A 22,212-nucleotide genomic window follows, 5' to 3' on the forward strand; every position below is an offset into this window, starting at 1 on the left:
AACGGATATAATTTTGTTTTTCCTTTGATGTTAAACTGAACACGTAAAATCTTTTGCATTTATTTATTTATTTATTTATTTTGAAAGAATACCTTTGACAAACGACTTTTTTTTTTATTTACAAAAAGTTGTAGGCTTGGTATCTGCTTACGATAATCTAAAACAATATGCCTACTTAATGCAGGAAATCCTGATCAAAGTGTCAAAGATAAGAGTCATTGCAGCAGAATGGATGTTCGCACTCTCAATGGCGTTAATCTGCTTAATCAGAGGACAAGGTTTACACGTCTATCGTTATTGTTGGACTGCGAATGCCGTACTGAACTTTGGTCATGTGTTCTGAACTTCAACTTGGGAAACTAGGACGTTAAACTCTTGTTTCAGCAGCCATGGGGAAACTGTCTTGTGCGCTCGCCGCTCTCGTGTCTTTGGCGTTTTTCTTTTACCACTGTGAGTAATTTCATACGTACTATACAGATATCAAAAGACACATCAGCTAGAATAGTATGTTAATATGGTGAACTTCGTTGGCACCGTAAGTGCTGTGAAACATGGCAAAAGCAAGTCGAAGACTAGAGATAAAAAGTGCCACAGGACACGTCAGTAGTAGGCCTAGTATTCAAAGGCTGTTTCAGATTACATGGAGAGGGGTCAGTTCCAATATTAGTTTGTATATAGTAGGTCTTCTGCAGGTTGTTGTTTTTTAAATTCATAATTCAAATAAAGTGTTATTTTGTGGGTGATGGGTGTATACAATGTTATTTTGTGGGTGATGGTTGTATACAATGTTATTTTGTGGGTGATGGTTGTATAAAATGTTATTTTGTGGGTGATGGTTGTATAAAATGTTATTTTATGGGTGATGGGTGTATAAAATGTTAAAATGTTATTTTATGGGTGATGGGTGTATAAAATCATTACATTTTTTATTTTGTGGGTGATGGTTGTATACAATGTTATTTTGTGGGTGATGGTTGTATAAAATGTTATTTTGTGGGTGATGGTTGTATAAAATGTTATTTTATGGGTGATGGGTGTATAAAATGTTAAAATGTTATTTTATGGGTGATGGGTGTATAAAATCATTAAACAAATTATTTTGTGGGTGATGGGTGTATACTAAAACATTCACCCATGCACCCACCCCCAGTCACCTGTGTGATCAATTCTGGAGACTAATTCACAAAGCTCTCTTAGGCACTGCTAGACAACAAAGCATCCTCTTTGCAAGTCTTTTAGCATTGCACTGCGAGATCACAAAGTTGCGAGAGTTTAGTGATTTAGACCTCTGGTTTGTTAAATTCTAATTTTTCTAATAAATTGTAACATTTCACCACTCGGCATAAACTTTGAGTTCCTTAAGAATCATTGGTAAAAAAAATAAAATAGCATATAGATTTTGAATGGATATTTAATTATAATCCATGTTTTTTTCAATGTGGAGATGCAATTTAAATTCAAACTGTGACATCACATATTGGGTGTTATTTTTTTATTTATTTTTTTCGTGGACATGAAATTCAATATAAAATCTTCAGTGGCGGATCCAGAAAATCCATTTAGGGAGGGCCCAGTGACATGAGGTGGAATGCCAAGGGAACTTTGGGGGAGGTTTGGAGGGGGATCGTAAAAAAAATGAAAATTAATATATAATAAAATTATAACTATCGCAAAATTTAGGGGGGGCTGGGCCACCCCCCTATATCCGCTTCTGATCTTTACTGAAATGTTACAATAAAGCAAAAAAAAGAAGAAGTCTGTCTCTGGTCAGAACAAAGTTCTCGAATTGATGCAGGGATGCAGCTTCTTTTTTTTGTTCTTTTTTTGCGGATTGCACAGAAAAGCAGAAAAGCTTTAAGGTGACCATGGTGCCCCCTCCCTTGCCTTGGTACATATCTAAATATTTTTTGTTACATTTCAGGGCTAGCTCTGGCATTCACCAAATTCGCCAATTGCAAATTTTTAAAGCAGTTGGCAAATTTTATTTTAATTTGGTGAAATAATTTCATTTAATAATTGACATTTTAAAGAAAATAAACTGTTGATATTTGCAATTTTTCAAATTTAATAGAGAATTTGGCGAAATATTGTGCTGTGCCAGAGCTAGCCCTGCATTTTCTGTATAGCCAAGGTTAATTTTTATTACTTTGACTTTGGCCACAAATATTTTTAAAACAAGCCATGCTACTCATTCTGAACAACAGGACATGTTTTAGAGATAAATTAGAGAAAGCTAATGGTCCAAGCCAGCATATAGACAATTTTGACTCCAAATGCAGTTTTATGTCCCGTAAAAATCGACGTCATACCGCAGGAGAAAAAAATTAATGAAATATTGATGCTCGAGGGTAAAAATTTATATGATCAGAGACCAGAGACCAGAAATTTATTTTGTTTGGCCTTATATATTGAATAAAAAAAATGAATACTTTTTGTTTAGTTATTATGCAAAGTTTTTGAGATGGGCATCAGAAATATTGGCCAAATTAACAAAATATGATCTTAAAACTTTTAAAATATAATTTACCTAAAATATTTTGAGTTTACAGGTAATTTCCCCACAAACGTTTATTGATTATTAATGTTACAAAATTAATTAAGTATAGTTTTGTCTGGAAGAGGTTATCGAAGGTTTATTTTTAACAGTTTCATTTCAGTCAACTTGATAACTTATTGTCACCTTCTTAGCATAATTGTCTAACTAATTTTTAGAGATTTTAAGAACAATGCCGTTGAATGGAAATAATTTATTTTTCCACAAACATTTTTTAATTCTTTAAAGATTATCTGAACAAGAAGAATGAAAGCTCTAAAAATTAGTTAGACAATTATGCTAACAAGCTGACATGTAATCTGCTTGATAACTTATGTAATGTACTTGATATGCAAAACTGCTATAAAATTCTGTTCTTAAAACAGGTGCTTGATTTATAATTAAAGAAAAGAGTGCATTGATTAATAGGCATTGAATTCAAAGATATATTATTGTTAGAGCAAATTATTTTATTTTATTCTGTAGGTGGTGTATACTTGAAAACCTTGCCTTTCACCACTCTCATGTTGTTATCTAGCTGTAACATCCCTTTTTCTACTACCAGCATGTCAATGTGTAATGATGTTTGACCTAGCTGTCAGCACTGGACATATTTCCTGATAACAACTGGTTATGTGCAGCAACATGTTATTAAATATTGAAGTACTCAACTTGATGTACTTATCAAGGTTGCTTGTTCACACTGCAACACATGCAGGAATGTCACTAGTAGCTAGGGGTTGGGGAAGGCAGTGGGTGGGTGTGAAGGAATTACGCTTTCAGCTTTATTTTAGATAGATGTATATTTTTCTTCTATTTTTTGAAATTGGTTTCTTTCAAAACTAACTATTAGCCATAAAATCCTCCATGTTGTTGTTAATAAAAAGGTGTTGGTATAATGGTAGATTTCCAGGAGATTTTTGGTGTATTGCAGTAGTGGATCCAGGGGTGTATGGGGTCCAGACCCCCACCCCTTTTTGAAAACCGACCATAACCTTTAAGGGGAAATGTGATTTTATTAACTGTTCTGTGTTAAAGGAGAGATCAGTCATCACATTTGACACACACACACACACACACACACACACACACACACACACACACACACACACACACATGCCTTCAGAAATCTTGCATCCGCACCTGCATTGGGACAAAAGGGCTTTGAGCATGATAAAAACTGAAGTGTAGAATTATACATAACAATGTTTGGCAAGGAATAACCAAGCAAATAAAAAAGACATTGCCATTTAAGAAGAGATATTACATTGGCTCGCCATCACTCCCTCAAGGGCAGTATAATTGTATATTGTTTTATTTGTTTATAAAAAGTAGTGCCCCCACCCCCAGATTTTGATCAGGGTATGGCCCTGTCCCTTGAGACTAGTTCAAGGCATGTGAATTAAAACAAATTTACTACAAAATTATTAAATATCAATGCTCAATATGGTAATATCTTAAATGGCTCTTCATAATCTAAGTTAAAGAAAGAAATGTTTTATTTAACGATGCACTCAACACAATTTAATTACGGTTATATGGCATCAGACATATGGTTAATGACCACACAGATATTGAGAGGAAACCCGCTGTCGCCACTTCATGGGCTACTCTTTCTGATTAGCAGCAAGGGATCTTTTATATGCACCATCCCACAGACAGGATAGCACATACCACGGCCTTTGATATACCAGTCGTGGTGCACTGGCTGTGACGAGAAATAGCCCAATGGGCCCACCGGCGGGGATCGATCCCAGACCGACCGTGCATCGAGTGAGCGCTTTACCACTGGGCTACGTCCCACCCCTCTAAGTTAAAGGTGCACACCCTAGTTTCAACACGTAAGCATGGACACTAAGTTTAGTTAATCTACAAACCTGTAACACATTTGGATAAAGGTGCACACCCTAGTTTCAACACGTAAGCATGGACACTAAGTTTAGTTAATCTACAAACCTGTAACACATTTGGATAAAGGTGCACACCCTAGTTTCAACACGTAAGCATGGACACTAAGTTTAGTTAATCTACAAACCTGTAACACATTTGGATAAAGGTGCACACCCTAGTTTCAACACGTAAGCATGGACACTAAGTTTAGTTAATCTACAAACCTGTAACACATTTGGATAAAGGTGCACACCCTAGTTTCAACACGTAAGCATGGACACTAAGTTTAGTTAATCTACAAACCTGTAACACATTTGGATAAAGGTGCACACCCTAGTTTCAACACGTAAGCATGAACACTAAGTTTAGTTAATCTACAAACCTGTAACACATTTGGATAAAGTCATAACAGAGTGAAAGAAGAGTCTGTAATGTTAAAACTGGAAACTATCCTTAAAAAATTGTCTAGAACTCAAATCAATAGCCACTACTTCTCAGACGCACGTGCGTTCTTAGAAATAAGAAAAATGCATTTTGTGATATTAGAAACAGCAGGATGGCCAGAAACTCTTCGGTTGTACGGAAATGGATAATCTAAACAATAAAATATAAGTAATGTTTGATTTCAGTGATAATAAACAGCTCTAATAGTGAAACACATGCTGTAGTGTTTGAAAAAAACTAGGGTCTGTCCCTTTAAGAGAGCAGTTAATCACTCACCTCAATTATTTTCAGGTAGATGTCTGTTTCAGGCCTCTGGTCTGAGAATTGAAAATCTGCATGAACCATTTATCGATTACGCTGAAATAAATCCATGTAACCCATTTCCTTTTTGTGTAACCCGTTATATTCGGGGTGAGTCATAGCCCAGTGGTAAAGCGCTCGCTTGATGCGAGGTCGGTTTGGGATCGATCCCCGTCAGTGGCCCCATTAGGCTATTTCTCGCTCTAGCCAGTGCACCAAGATTGGTACATCAAACGCTGTGGTATGTACTACCCTGTCTGTGGGATGGTGCATATAAAAGATCCCTTGATGCTAATCAAAAAGAGTAGCCTGTGAAGTGGCGACAGCAGGTTTCCTTCCTCAATATCTGTGTGGTCCTTGACCATATGCCTGATGCCATATATATATATATGTGTTGAGTGCATCGTTAAATAAAACATTTCCTTCCTTCTTTCCGTTATATTCATGTAAATGGTGCTCAAAATTTTGTGAAAACCAAAACTAGGTCATGCAGAATTAGATTTACATGAGCAACGCACGAATGGAATGACCATTCTTGTAATTTTCAGAGGCCTGTGTTTAATGATACAAATTTATGGTTTAGTGGGTGGATTGGGGAGGGCAAATTGATCAAAGAAGGAAGGAAGGAAATATTTATTTAACGACACATTCAACACATTTTATTTACAGTTATATGGTGTCAGACATATGTTTAAAGACTACACAGGTATTGATAGAGGAAAACCACTGTTGCCACTTCATGGGCTACTCTTTTCGATTAGCAGCAAGGGATCTTTTATATACACCATCCCACAGACAGGATAGTACATACCATGGCCTTTGTTATACCAGTTGTGGAGCACTGGCTGGAGCGAGAAATAGCCCAATGGGTCCATCAACGGGGATCGATCCTAGACTGACCACGCATCAAGCGAATGCTTTACCACTGGGCTATGTCCCGACCCCGCAAATTGATCAAGCCTGTCAACATTCTAATGTTTCCCAAGCTTGTTTTAGCATGGTGCAGCACCATGCCTCAGTAGTCTAGCACCATTTTGCCTTAATCAGCACCATGCTGCCCTGAGATTAAAGGGACACACCCTAGTTACGGCTAGTTGTTAACCATTACGGCGTTGTTTTTCGCTATTAAACCCACTTTTTCACAAATAAAATTGCACTTTACTTACCGTTTATTATTTAGAATATACATTTCCATTCACCTGAAGTGTTTTCTGGTAATCCTGGTTTTTGTAATACCACAAAATGCATTTTTCTTATTTCTTAAAAACGAACGCCTATTTGAGAAAAAAAACGTTGAGCAGACAAGGTCTAATCTATTTTTAGACGGGATATTTTCATTTCAATGTCACAGACGTTGGTATACCACTTGACCGTTATCATTTTGGTTCGGTTTGTTTTCTCGTGCACGGTTCGCGCAATCAACATCCAATTTGTTGTTCATTTGTATTGAGATTTTTCTTCACAATTCGTGAACATTTTCATTAACAATAAAGTTCAGACAAGTAAGTGTCTCAATACAAAACGTTAAAACCCTTAAAACCAATAATTTTGCTAAGTCTTACGATATCTGGAGAGGGGATACAACCAGGACAGAACAGTTGGAACATGTCCAGGAGAGGTGAAAAGAACGCACCCAAGTCTGTGCGCACTCTGTGAAATTTGTCGTGACGTAGGCATTGTTGTGCTTCGAGCGACATCTACTGGTGACATCAGAATACTAACTTTCAAAATTATTTCAAGCAATTGGGACATGGGGATTCCCAAGGTATTTATCGATATAAAACCTGCTTTTTCACTCCATTTGATAAAAACGGATCTAAGTGTGTTACAGGTTTGTAGATTAACCAAATTATAATTTATTTTCGCTGGATGGAACTAGGGTGTGCGGCTTTAAACAAGCCTTTTTCACTAATTAATTCTAAAATTGCCTTTATGAAACATCCAAAAAGGTATTATTAATTAATAAAATATGCCTTTTATATCTTTTGCCATTCCTTTATTAAAGCAAGCACATAAATTACATTAATATTTATTTCAATTAATTTTTGTTTATTTTTAATGAAAAACGAGTGCCACGAAAATGGTGAAAATGCCCCAAAAGTGTTTGGTCTACCATGCCTTACCAAATTTCTAGGGAAATCACTTAAGTTCTATATTAACTCTTTGTCTGCTACAGGTTCGGCACTGAAGTACCAGACTGGAAAAACATACAAATATATATACTCGTCAGCAGTGTTATTCAATGATCTAAACAGTCGCAAGCTGACAAAAGCCCAGAAAGATGCAGGTCTACACATCACCCTTGATGTTGATGTATCACCGATATACCAGGATGCAGATTCACAGCTGTTTAAACTCAAGGTAAGATCTTAATCTATTTTGTTGTTGTTATTGTTTTGGGCGGGGGGGGGGGGGGGGGGGGCGGGGGCGGCACAGTGTAAAAAATAGTGGTACGGCTCTTGGTTGCCAGACGCATCTTTCAAATTACTTGTAACAACATTTTCACAGATATAGCAAATATAACCCACACACAGACACACACAAAAGTGGTACGGCCATGGCCATACTATTTGTGCCGCCCCTGTTGTTGTTTGGGGGCTTTTTTGGGGGGAGGGGTGGGGGTATCTCCCAGCATCTTAATTTATGTCATTGCACCCTTTTAACTGTCCTGCCTATGGGACAGTGCATATAAAAGATCCTTTGCTACTAATGACAACATGTAAAAGGTTTTCTCTCTAAGACTATATGTAAAAATTACCAAATGTTTGACATCCAATAGCCGATGGCTAATAAATCAATGTGCTCTAGTGGTGTCATTAAACAAAACAAAGTTTTTGCCTCTCCAACTATTTGTGCATCATACTTGCCATTTCCTATCAACTGTTAACATAGTCTTGTCATTTTTGAAAATGTTCAGGGGTCACTTAGGAGACTATTCAAACTTCATATTGGAGAGTGTTTAATGGTCACTATGAATAAACAGGGATTCAATGTGATTGTTGTAAATTAATAGAAAATACACAAGAATTATTGTGTGTCAAGTATTTAGGTTGTCCAAAGTTATCTCCCCATTGTTAATTGATATCTGTCTTGATTGGAGTTTGGAGAGCATTCTTGAAACCCTAGTGGTATATAAGCATGTAAATAAATATTGGAATGGAGTTTGGATGCTGACTGAATTAATTGCATTAATTAATTAACATACCCATGTATACTTCAAGTTTTTATCATTTTGTTCTGGGTGTTATTTTCTTATCTTTTTTTCTAGCTGAACTCGGCCAAAGTTGTGAGTGCATCAAGAGAAAACCATGAAAAGCCATTGGGATCATTACTGAAGCATTCAATTTACTTCCAACTTGAAAAAAATTCTGTTGGTAAAATATTTATTCCACAGTCTGATCCGGCATTTTGTTCAAACATCAAGAAAGGAATAATTTCTTTGTTCCAAGTCCAAGATGAACCAGGGGAAAGGACAGAGGTAAGGCTTTTTAAATCGAATGTCTAGAAGCAAAAATAGTTCATACATCATCAGTTCATCAGTCCTTTAATCCCTTTTTCCATTCACCCATCTGATTGTCCATCTATCCATCCATCAGTCTGTTTGTCCGTCTTTCCATCCATCCATCCACCCAATTGATTGTCCATTCATCCATTCATCCATTCATCCATCCATCCCACCACCCAATTGATTGTCTATCCATCCATGCATCCATCTATTCATCCACCCAATTGATTGTCCAAACATCCATCCATTAATCCATACATCTATCCATCCATTCATCCATCCATCCATTCATCCATCCATTCATCCATCCATCTATCCATCCACTCAGTTGATTGTCCAACCATCCATCCATTCATCCATCCATCCATCCATCCATCCATCCACTCAATTGATTGTCTAACCATCCATCCAATCATCCATCTATTTATTCATCCATCCATCTATCCATCCACTCAGTTGATTGTCCAACCATCCATCCATTCATCCATCCATCCATCCATCCATCCATCCACTCAATTGATTGTCTAACCATCCATCCAATCATCCATCTATTCATTCATCCATCCATCTATCCATCCACTCAATTGATTGTCCAACCACCATCCATCCATCCATCCATCCATCCATCCATCCATCCACTCAATTGATTGTCCAACCATCCATCCGTCCATGCATATATATGTATAGGTACATCCATCACCCCTTCCATAAATCCATTGTCCATCCATCCATTTAACCATCCAGCTAGTTAATAATCCAGTTGTCCATTGGTTCATACATCAGTTTGTGCATTCATCCCTCTGTCGGGGGTAAAGTATGATCCCCATCAATGGGTCCACTGGGCAATTTGTTGTTCCAACCAGTACACACAACTGGTGTATTAAAGGCTGTGGTATGTGCTATCCTGTCCTATCCTGCATATAAAAGATCCCTTGCTACTAAATAAAAATGTAGCAGGTTTACTCTCTAAGACTATATATAATAATGTCAAAATTACCAAATGTTTGGCATCCAGTAGCCCAAACTTAATAAATCAATGTTCTTTAGTGGTGTCGTTAAACAAAACAAACTTTAACTTTCCATCCCTTTTTTATCCTTTTTCAGGTTGACATATCAGGTGAGTGCTCAGTTCAGTACACCAGACCTACATCGTCAACAGTAACGAAGACAAAGACAGACTGTAAGAATCTGGAGATAGCAGGACAGTACTCCAATACTAATAAGGTAAGAAATATACCTAGTTCTGTCAGTGGACCCATTCTCTGATTGGGGTTTTTCCCATTCTAGCTCATGCCCCATGGATGGTGTGGCAGAGGCCATGGTATGTGGTGTTCTGTCTGTGGGAAAATAAATATAAAAGATCTAAGACTTTATGTCAGAATTACCAAATGTTTGATATCCAGTAGCCAATGATTAATGAATAAGTGTGCTCTAATGGTGTCGTCAAACAAATTAAACTTTAACTTAAATTCTGTGTACATCAAAACTGTACTGGAAGAATGTTTTTCACATTATTAAAAAAAATCCAGCACTTTTTTCTGCTTAATGAAGGATTTTTTGTGGGTTTTTTTATAAATATAATTTACTTATTATACAAGTACTGTATTCATGTCTGTTGCCATATATATTTATCTCTTGTTTAATACTTGTTTGTGTTACCTACAGGCTTTAGGTGTTAATGTGCTGAGCATCACAACACAGGAATATACCATGGAAGAAGACATTATAAAGAGTGTCACGGGAACTAATACAGTCAAAAGTTTTCTTGATATAAGAACAGATCTTAATGGAGAAGCCACAGTCAGGTGAGCAACTGAAGATTGTTTGGGATTTTTTACAAAACACGTTAAAACTAAAATTGAAAAAAATATAGTAAAACACAAAAATGTCTTGTTTGATACATCATGCAAGGCTAAAGCCTCTTGTAGGTTATATTATACCAAATAAAATCCCATAGGCGATCATGTTAACGTTTGTGTTTAAAAACACTGTGCAATATATCAACCAAACTATGACCCATAAATGTCAGTATTCCAACCCCTACCTCAAAGTATTAACTAAAGAAAATGGTATCTTTCCTGGCTCATTTTCGGTATAACCAGATGTTTTTACAACACCCTTAGTTTCGCACAAAATTTGAGTACTTTTTTTCACAGGTACCCCATACATGTTTCAAGCACAAGGCTACTTGACACAGCGGTACTAGATGAAATAAAATTTCATATGTTTTTAGCCCAGATGAAACTAATTCTTTTTACAATCAACACACTCACATTTATAACCAATCACAGGACTTATGGTGTTAACTTCTTTATCAAAAGTTTGGTGCACCTCGAACTTTGACCCAGCCAGAAGTTATTTGGTTTAGTACTACCTGTATGGTGGAGTAGATTAGTTCTTTATAATGTAAACAAGCAATTATAACATCATGTATATATCATATTAATGATGTTATAATTGCTTGTTTTCTCAAATTGCTATTTGACAGACTTACAAATTTGGTAAAAACATTCTTCAAATGATAACATCATGTATATATCATATTAGTGTTATATACATGATGTTATACCTGATGTTATAATTGCTTGTTTTCTCAAATTGCTATCTGACAGACTTACAAATTTGGTAAAAACATTCTTCAAATGGTAGTGTATTCCAAATAAAAGTTTATAATCCATGTAGTAATGTCTTGACGAACATGAATATCATCACTGAGTTAGAAAAATTGTTTTTACTGTGAGCAAAAATATTTAATTAAAACTGTAAACTTGTATTTCGTGAAGAGTGAGCACTAGTGAATGCTTTCAACTAAATTTAGTACAACCATAATTATAGTGAATTGATTTCCAGTATCCATGAGCAATTGGTGTCCTCTACATGCTACTGTTTTCTGTTAGCATGTATAGTAATTTAACAATAATAAATTATACAGTATTAATTAGTGGTTTGGGTTTTTTTTGTATGGGAATTAGTTAATTATTAACTTAACTGAATACATTAATTTCATTAGTATTGTATTTTCATAGAACATCTGTCCCAGGTCAGATCCCCAGCTATGCGGGAGACCAGACTCTGGGACAGACATCTAAAACCCTTGTGCTATAGGGGCATGTAAAACTAGTTCACTCTCACACTCATAGAATTAGGGTCTCCACGAGTCCAAAATATTGGACTAGAGTACTTGAGGGTCAAACTCGACCGGGACCCAAGTACCCAACACTTACACTAGATGATAATGAGATTAAGGAATAATGTAAAATAACATTATGCATCTTAATTCCAGCGCTGAAGATGGATGACAAATCATGCCATTGTATTGCATTCCACATATTCGACTTTTGTTTTCCCTTTGTCTTATAGCCCTATAATGTAACCAGTGGATACCATACATAGAATACCAAATGATAAAATGTGACTTACCAGTACTATAATGGCTTTGCACTAACAAAAAAAACATAAAACTGAAGATTCAAACATTTTTGGTTGTTATAAAGATGGGTTATTTTTAATGCGAACTTATTAATTTATTCAAGTAATATTATATGACATTGTTTTGCTACTAAAGAGTGTATCTGATTTTGGTAATTGTTATACATCAAAATTTCATATAATTTAAATGTGTTATTTTCACAAACTTATGTTTCAGCTCATAACAAGATAACAAAGCTTGTACATGTATGTGTATGTGTGCATTTCATTTTCTTTCTTTTGTTCTCAGCCAGCATCTAACGTTTCAAAACATTATAGATAATTCAGCTACAATAACAGCAGCAAATATGGAAGAGGCAATAAAATATTTAGAAAAAGGTATTTGTTTGTTTGCTTTGTTGTGTGCTGTTTGCATTCTTTTGATGTGGTTAATAATAGCTGTGTGTGTGTGTGTGTGTGTGTGTGTGTGTGTGTGTGTGTGTGTGTACATAGCAGAAATGGAGTGATTGATTTTTAGTTATATTAAAAAAAAAAAATGTTTTTATATTTATTGACACAGTATGAGTTTGTATATAATTAAAATTTCTATTTTAATTCAAAGGAAAGTTCAAACCTTAAAAATGTTATTCACATAATAATCAAATTCCTTTTTTCTAAATATCTTCTCACCTGATTGTAGATACAATTTTTACTTGATATGTTTTGTACTCTTAAAGTCTGAAATTACAACACCCCTGGGCCCATGCTAATAAAACTTTTAGAGTCCAGACTCTGTCTCTAATGACATCACACACACACAGTTTGTATGGCGTTGTCATTAATTTACTGTCTCAGACTCTGGAGTATAGACTCTGAAAAGTTTTATAAGCACTATGGTGTCTGGTAACAATATGATGTGGATCCAAGGGGGTACCAGGTGGCTCATCATCCCTAAAAATATTCAAGTGCCCATTTTTTTTGTTTTAATTTTTGTTGCATTGGGATGCCCTTTTGACGAGCTTGTTCATGTGTCATTTTCCTGTTAGTCCTTCCTGCATACTATTTTCTGAATGCAGTGGCGTATCTATGGAAAAGAGCACCTATGGCAAGCACTGAAATTGAGCCCCTGTCCAAACATCTGACACCCATATTTTAGATAACGTCTGACTTAATACAAACAGCACAGTGGCACTCCCACTTCAATTAGCGCCAAGGCACATGCCATACCTGCCACACCCTAGGTACGCCACTGCCTGGATGCATCTCTACAGTTAATGTATTTGATTCAACTAAGAACAATTCGAATTTGATTTCTCATTTTAAAACCAAATTTACCAAATGTTTTACTATATTTTGAAATCGGTTTAAATGCTGTACCTAAAATTAGTTTAAAATTTTGACATTCCAGATCTATTTGGTCTTCTTTCAGAAACAGGTAGCACATTACTTCCATCGTTACTGCCAAGTATATCCGAAGCTACACACTGCACAGAAAATTGTGAGTCTGTAAGTCCCATTGGTACTTCATCCACATATAATTCTGTTACCATTTAGACTGGTGCAAAGTGTTTTTATCATAGGAAAAGAATATTAGGTACTTTGCCATGTAAATGCCTTTGAGGTATTATTTGAATAATTATTATGGGGGATGAGACATAATTCAATGGTCTGTTACATGGGATTGATCCTATGACCTACATGTATCACACCTCACATTTTGCACACTTTTTTTTATTATACAGTGGTAAAAGAGATACCTGTGTGATATTTATCATCTCTTCATATGTGAAAATACCTCTTTTGAGAGGTTATGACCTCTGATCTCGTGAGCAACAGTGTCATAGAGTACAACTCAGCATATATGTTATGCAAAAAGTGTGCACATGGTTCTTTCGATTCATATTTTTAAATCGGAAAAATACTTGCTGTCAATTCTTATAATTAATGTTAACAGCATTTTTTAACAAAATATATATTTTAATAATTGAGTCTAGCCTTGAATATGTTTATAATATTGTTTGTGTAAACTTCATTGATAGATGTGTGGCATAGGAATGCAAGGTTTCATTGATATAGCTAAATGAGGTAGCCACAACATGACGTCGTTTTCCCAGTCTTTAACCTGTGCATTTTCAAGTCTTGTTTAGTTATTTTGGAAGTTATACTGTATGATTTTTATTCATTGATGTGCTGTGTAATAAATAAAATACTATACTCATTCCCATGTGAGACTGTTTATATCACAACTCGTGTGTTTTAAATCGTACATCACTCACTTGTGATGAATGATAATAAAATACACTCGTTGTAATATAAACGGTCTCACACAGGAACGCGTTTAGTATTCTCTATATACAGATATTTTACCAACACTCCAAAAAATCACATTTTATTTTTGCTTTAATATAATTTAAGTCGCAAGTATGTCAAGTATGTACTTGCTAATTTCATGTCATTTTAAATTATTTTTGTGCTTATAATCCAAGTTTGTTTCAATCACATTTTATTACACTCTCTGGCCAGGCCACAGATTTATGGTTAATAGTTTTTGGGTTTGTTTTTATTTTATATTTTATATTTTTTTAATCTATGGTTAATTGTTGGTGGTTAGTGAGAGAAAAAGCAATGTAATGACCTCACACTTCCACATGGAACCATTAAAGCTAAGGCCAAAAAAAAAAAAAAAGATTTGGTGATCGTCCCCGCCCATACCTGAAAAATGTGCCCGCCCCTGAATTTATTTTATTTTTTATTTTGTTAAAAACTGTTAAAAATGTGTTGAGATAGTAGCAATTCAACTTTCATAAGCACCATAATGGGTTAAACCATCACCAGGTCCATCTGGCGGCCAGTGAAGGAACTACAACATCCAGGCGCATGCACTGTTGGCTACTACTCCCGCAAACAAAATGGTCTCCAGGGTTTTTCACAGAATTTAAAAAAAAAAAAAAACCTCCCCACCTACCCTGATTTGTGTGATCAAAAGGACGATCACCCGCAAACAAAATGGTCTCCAGGGTTTTTCACAGAATTTAAAAAAAACAAAAAACCTCCCCACCTACCCTGATTTGTGTGATCAAAAGGTCGATAACCCGCAAACAAAATGGTCTCCAGGGTTTTTCACAGAATTTAAAAAAAACAAAAACCTCCCCACCTACCCTGATTTGTGTGATCAAAAGGACGATCACCCGCAAACAAAATGGTCTCCAGGGTTTTTCACAGAATTAAAAAAAAACAAAAAAACCTCCCCACCTACCCTGATTTGTGTGATCAAAAGGACGATAACCCGCAAACAAAATGGTCTCCAGGGTTTTTCACAGAATTAAAAAAAAAAAAAAAAACCTCCCCACCTACCCTGATTTGTGTGATCAAAAGGACGATCACCCGCAAACAAAATGGTCTCCAGGGTTTTTCACAGAATTTAAAAAAAAAAAAAAAAAACCTCCCCACCTACCCTGATTTGTGTGATCAAAAGGACGATCACCCGCAAACAAAATGGTCTCCAGGGTTTTTCACAGAATTTAAAAAAAAAAAAAAACCTCCCCACCTACCCTGATTTGTGTGATCAAAAGGACGATCACCCGCAAACAAAATGGTCTCCAGGGTTTTTCACAGAATTAAAAAAAAAAAAAAAAAAAAACCTCCCCACCTACCCTGATTTGTGTGATCAAAAGGACGATCACCCGCAAACAAAATGGTCTCCAGGTTTTTCACAGAATTAAAAAAAAAAAAAAAAACCTCCCCACCTACCCTGATTTGTGTGATCAAAAGGACGATCACCCGCAAACAAAATGGTCTCCAGGGTTTTTCACAGAATTTAAAAAAAAAAAAAAAACCTCCCCACCTACCCTGATTTGTGTGATCAAAAGGACGATCACCTGCAAACAAAATGGTCTCCAGGGTTTTTCACAGAATTAAAAAAAAAAAAAAAAACCTCCCCACCTACCCTGATTTGTGTGATCAAAAGGACGATAACCCGCAAACAAAATGGTCTCCAGGGTTTTTCACAGAATTAAAAAAAAAAAAAAACCTCCCCACCTACCCTGATTTGTGTGATCAAAAGGACGATAACCCGCAAACAAAATGGTCTCCAGGGTTTTTCACAGAATTAAAAAAAAAAAAAAAAACCTCCCCACCTACCCTGATTTGTGTGATCAAAAGGACGATCACCCGCAAACAAAATGGTCTCCAGGGTTTTTCACAGAATTTAAAAAAAAAAAAAAAACCTCCCCACCTACCCTGATTTGTGTGATCAAAAGGACGATCACCCGCAAACAAAATGGTCTCCAGGGTTTTTCACAGAATTTAAAAAAAAAACAAAAACCTCCCCACCTACCCTGATTTGTGTGATCAAAAGGACGATCACCCGCAAACAAAATGGTCTCCAGGGTTTTTCACAGAATTAAAAAAAAAAAAAAAACCTCCCCACCTACCCTGATTTGTGTGATCAAAAGGACGATAACCCGCAAACAAAATGGTCTCCAGGGTTTTTCACAGAATTAAAAAAAAAAAAAAAACCTCCCCACCTACCCTGATTTGTGTGATCAAAAGGACGATCACCCGCAAACAAAATGGTCTCCAGGGTTTTTCACAGAATTTAAAAAAAAAAAAAAAAACCTCCCCACCTACCCTGATTTGTGTGATCAAAAGGACGATCACCCGCAAACAAAATGGTCTCCAGGGTTTTTCACAGAATTTAAAAAAAAAAAAAACCTCCCCACCTACCCTGATTTGTGTGATCAAAAGGATGATCACCCGCAAACAAAATGGTCTCCAGGGTTTTTCACAGAATTTAAAAAAAAAAAAACCTCCCCACCTACCCTGATTTGTGTGATCAAAAGGACGATCACCAACTCTTTTTATTTTATTTGGCCTAATGGCTGAACCACTAGGTCACCAAGACCAGTGAATTTATTTTCTCTTTATAACATATTAACTACCGGTATATGAATTAAAATTTAGAAGTGATGTTTGTGTATGCCTACATACTAGTAGTTGTATTCAAACGGTCATATAATAGTTTAAATTAAATTAAAAACCCACACAAAAAGAACATGAACATCATGAAATTGATTTTTTCATTATATTATATCCTAGGCAAAATCTCAACTTTAAATATATTTATTTGATTTTCTATATATGGCAGATTTATCTGTTGAAAAAGTAAGATTTTTAAATGTTTGTGTTTCAGCCACTGAAATTAATACCCAAACTGCATGATGATTTGAAGAAAGAGCAGTTAGCTACTGTGCCTTCAGCTAAAGCATTTGTAAAAATGTTGAGAAGCTTCAGGAATTCAGGAAAAGATACCATAGCTGAAGTACTGACCAGTAAAGATTCATATTTAATTGTGTGAGTTACTGTTAAATACTTTATTCTTCACAAAGAGCCAAGATGTGATTACAAATTGTCAGCTTAAAGTTGCATAATGGTGGTATCCTGCCAAAATTATGTATTATCCTTTATATTAAATTCTATATATCTATTAAAAAATTGTAGCTAAATAATTTAATTTGCTAGAACAGACTTTTTTTTAAATAATGGAAATCTTTAGAGGATGACCAGTGTAATTGAATACATACAGTTGAAGTGAACACTTCATAATGTTAAGCCAGGCGGATTTTGCCAAAAAGTTTGCTGTCTTTGTGTAAATCATCTGTCTCTGTCATCTATTTGCCAAAAATCAACTGACTAGATTTTGTGGATTCTCCAGTTCATAAGATTGAATAAAACAAGAACCTACTTGTATTCATTGTAAGCACGTGGGCTGGACGTAGCCCAGTGGTAAAATGCTTGCCTGGTGTGCAGTCAGTTTGAGATCGATCTCATTGGGCTATTTCTCACTCCAGCCAGTGCACCACGACTGGTACATTAAAGGCCATGGTATGTGCTATCCTGTCTATGGGATGGTGCATATAAAAGATCCCTTGCTGTTAGCAAAAGAGTAGCCCATAAAGAGGCAACAGCGGGTTTCCTCTCTCAATATACGTGTGGTCCTTAACCATATGTCCGATGTTATATAACTGTAAATAAAATGTGTTGAGTGTGTCGTTAAATAACAACATTATAATTTCGACGTTCCTTGGTTATTATCCAAAGATTATATGTGGGATCAGTTAATATGTAATTATTTATAACAAATAAATGTAAAAATAGTACAGTATGGCACTTTCAACTGTGAGATAGCACCATTAAGCCATGAATGTTTTATTGAGCTTATGTTAATATGTAATTATTTATAACAAATAAATGTAAAAATAGTCCAATATGGCACTTTCAACTGTGAGATAGCACCATTAAGCCATGAATGTTTTACTGAGCTTATGTTAATATGTAATTATTTATAACAAATAAATGTAAAAATAGTCCAATATGGCACTTTCAGCTGTGAGATAGTGCACCAATGTTTTATTGAGCTTATGTTAATATGTAATTATTTATAACAAATAAATGTAGAAATAGTCCAATATGGCACTTTCAGCTGTGAGATAGCACCATTAAGCCATGAATGTTTTACTGAGCTTATGTTAATATGTAATTATTTATAACAAATAAATGTAGAAATAGTCCAATATGGCACTTTCAACTGTGAGATAGCACCATTAAGCCATGAATGTTTTACTGAGCTTATGTTAATATGTAATTATTTATAACAAATAAATGTAGAAATAGTCCAATATGGCACTTTCAACTGTGAGATAGCACCATTAAGCCATGAATGTTTTACTGAGCTTATGTTAATATGTAATTATTTATAACAAATAAATGTAAAAATAGTCCAATATGGCACTTTCAGCTGTGAGATAGTGCACCAATGTTTTATTGAGCTTATGTTAATATGTAATTATTTATAACAAATAAATGTAGAAATAGTCCAATATGGCACTTTCAACTGTGAGATAGCACCATTAAGCCATGAATGTTTTACTGAGCTTATGTTAATATGTAATTATTTATAACAAATAAATGTAGAAATAGTCCAATATGGCACTTTCAACTGTGAGATAGCACCATTAAGCCATGAATGTTTTACTGAGCTTATGTTAATATGTAATTATTTATAACAAATAAATGTAGAAATAGTCCAATATGGCACTTTCAACTGTGAGATAGCACCATTAAGCCATGAATGTTTTACTGAGCTTATGTTAATATGTAATTATTTATAACAAATAAATGTAAAAATAGTCCAATATGGCACTTTCAGCTGTGAGATAGCACCATTAAGCTGTGAGATAGCACCATTAAGCTGTGAGATAGCACCATTAAGCTGTGAGATAGCACCATTAAGCCATGAATGTTTTATTGAGCTTATGTTAAAGCCACTGATCCTAGTTTGGTTACCTTTAACTGGTTAAAGATGTTTTGCAATTTGTAATGACATATTCAGTTTACTACACTGGGATGGGTAGAGGTGGAACTATAGTTGGTCTAAAAGACTATTTCAGTACTTGTATATAAGAAGAAGGAAAATGTCCATGATGCCCCAAAGAACTTGAATCTTGGTACACCCATGTAGAATCTCCCCCAAACAACAGTTTTAGCTGTCCCTAGATCAAACAGTTAAATCCTGATTATGATTATAAGTCTTGCATCTGCTACTACAAGTGTGTACATTTTACAGTTAGTAGAAGGTATAATAAATGAATGAATGTTTAATGACACTCCAGCACGAAAATACACATAGGCTATTGGGCGTCAAATAAGGTTTATTCATTTTTATTTTATTTTTTTATTTATTCATTTTTTTTAATTGTTTTTTAAATTATTATTATATTTTTTATTTTATTATCATTATTTTTTTAATTATCATTTTTTTTTTTTTTTTAATCTATTTATTTATTTTACATCCTTCTATTATTTCTTCTTTCCTCTTTGTGGTAAAGTGTTTACATACTGTCATAACATACTATTTGTCTTCTTGTATATTGTTTATCCTATAACATTAATGTAAGGTAGTGATAGCTGAGCCCCCAACCCTGGCATTACTATATTTCTTTTCTGGAGATAATAAACCTTCTTTTATTAAGAAGGTTTATTAATGCCTAACAAGTAAGAGAATAAGCTGTGATTTTTCAGACCTCAGTTGATAGACATTGCTGCTGCCACGCAGACATCAGCCAGCCTGAAGGCTGCGATGGACCTGCTTGTCTTTGACGATGACTATTCCACAGAACACCCAGAACGCTTCCTGCTGGCTGCAGCATACTCTACACATCCTGGAGAGTACCTTCTTAAAAACCTACTTGTAAGTAACATTTTGGACATTAAGGGCTTGTTTGTAAGGGTAAATGTTACGTAATATTATTATGAAGGTATAATAAAGTCTAGTCACTGTTTTAGAGTGAACTCTGTTTAGACTGGATCCTTGTGGAGATCAAGGGTAAAAGAGCCCATGCTTGTACAACTTTTAGACTCTAGATTCACATCTTTAATGAAGTCATATGCATGCAAGGTGTTGTCTGGATATAAAGTCTCAAGATGTCATCAGAGACTCAAGTCTATACTTTAAAAGTTTTATAAGCACTGGGCAATGATTGGATTAGTAGCTTTTCTAGTTTAAATAAACTAGAGTTTGTTTAGTTTAATGGCACCACTAGAGCACATTGATTTATTAATCATCAGCTATTGGATGTCAAACATTTTGTAATTTTGACATATAGTCTTAGAAAGGAAACCCCACTACATTTTGTCCATCAGTAGCAAGGGATCTTTTATATGCACCATCCCACAGACAGGATAGCACATACTACAGCCTTTGATATGCCAGTCATAGTGCACTGGCTAGAACAAGAAAAAGGCCAATGTGCCCACCAACGGGGATCAATCCTAGACTGACTGTGAATTAAAGGTAGACTAAACTCCAACAAGAGCCTTATGTGTTGGAAAGATGCATACCCGGACCACCAACACATACTGACACTTTAACAAATGAAAAATTTTAGAGCTAATAAAAAAACATGATTATTCCTGCTAACTGGGGGAAGCCATTTTGTTTAATTTTTGTGACGTCCGGTGGTATAGCTTGGGGTGAAGTGACGTCAGCTCCGTCCAATTTCTCTATGCACAGTGTAAACAAATACTCTCATTTATGACAAGGCGCTTCACTTTCATCAACCTGACTTGTAAAACAACATAAATGATTTGATTGTATAATAAACTATTTAACTAAATATATTTCAATTTGCATCAATATAATGAAATGGAGTTATAGTATTTTTTTCTTTTAAAAAATCCAAAGAAAAAAAGCATATTATTAGGCCTATTGGTAGGATACATTCGGGCAAAAACGACCACTCACAATACCCAAGTGATAATTTTCTTTTCTTTGGGACTACATAATTGGTCAGTTTTGTGATTTTACAGAATTACTTACAGTAATACAGCAGGACGGCTGGTAAAGTCCATTACGATTTGAGGTTATCACACAATACCCTGTGATCTTAATAAAAGAGGCACGTCTTTTTAGTGTGTCTAGACACAGTATCTGGGGACTGTCTAAATATACACCTGCTAATCAAGAACCACAGGTACAGGCCACGAAAAAAAGGACCAATTAACCAAGAAAACACTCCAACTATTATTTCAATACGTGGGTTAATTTATGTACAAAACATAATAGTTATTTCAACACTTTGACAATGGTGGTTTATTTTGTATTGAAAAATAAACCACATATATACGTTGCTGTGTTACTGGGATGGATAATATTACAGAACAATGTGATGCATTCGCAAAAATCAGGTATGTTTTGTTTCTTCAGTACGAAGACTAATTCCTGACGTGACACGTTAGGTATTACGTAACCACCAGCTCGCCAGAGGGCGTATTCACTGCGCCCGTTATATATAATAGCCGTCACACTTAACCGTTTTATTAATTAACTATACGATTATACTTGTTGATATTAAGTAATAATGTGCGTTATGTATCGTTGAATATGCATACCAGTCCAAAAGCCTTGCTTTAGCATTCCTTTAAGCAAGCATTTTATCACTGGCTATGTCCCACCCTATAAACTATAGTTAAACCTGCCAGGTGGCTATATGTATTAAGCAATCACCTCTTTTAATAGGTTACTGTATTGTTCCAAACTCACCTGTATTCATTGTTTTAAGAGGAGATTTTGTTA

The 22,212-nt window shown here is 35.2% G+C and overlaps 1 protein-coding gene across 2 annotated transcripts in view; it reads left to right on the forward strand.

Moving 5' to 3' along the window:
• Window positions 1-20: 20 nt before the first annotated feature.
• The window catches only part of LOC121379029 (microsomal triglyceride transfer protein large subunit-like), a 56,830-nt gene continuing 34,638 nt past the window's right edge, over window positions 21-22,212 (forward strand). For both annotated transcript variants that reach the window (XR_005958798.1, XM_041507471.1), the window contains exons 1-9: window positions 21-450; window positions 7,344-7,528; window positions 8,436-8,645; window positions 9,777-9,896; window positions 10,338-10,477; window positions 12,391-12,479; window positions 13,510-13,586; window positions 17,272-17,432; window positions 20,160-20,328. Coding sequence is in view for 1 of the 2 variants with exons in the window: in XM_041507471.1 (XP_041363405.1) it covers window positions 390-450; window positions 7,344-7,528; window positions 8,436-8,645; window positions 9,777-9,896; window positions 10,338-10,477; window positions 12,391-12,479; window positions 13,510-13,586; window positions 17,272-17,432; window positions 20,160-20,328 (1,212 nt within the window). In the remaining variant the exon portion in view is untranslated. The remainder of the gene's footprint in view (window positions 451-7,343; window positions 7,529-8,435; window positions 8,646-9,776; window positions 9,897-10,337; window positions 10,478-12,390; window positions 12,480-13,509; window positions 13,587-17,271; window positions 17,433-20,159; window positions 20,329-22,212) is intronic.

The sequence above is a fragment of the Gigantopelta aegis genome, chromosome 8 (genome assembly GCF_016097555.1).
Source record: "Gigantopelta aegis isolate Gae_Host chromosome 8, Gae_host_genome, whole genome shotgun sequence".
Lineage (NCBI taxonomy): Eukaryota > Metazoa > Mollusca > Gastropoda > Neomphalida > Peltospiridae > Gigantopelta > Gigantopelta aegis.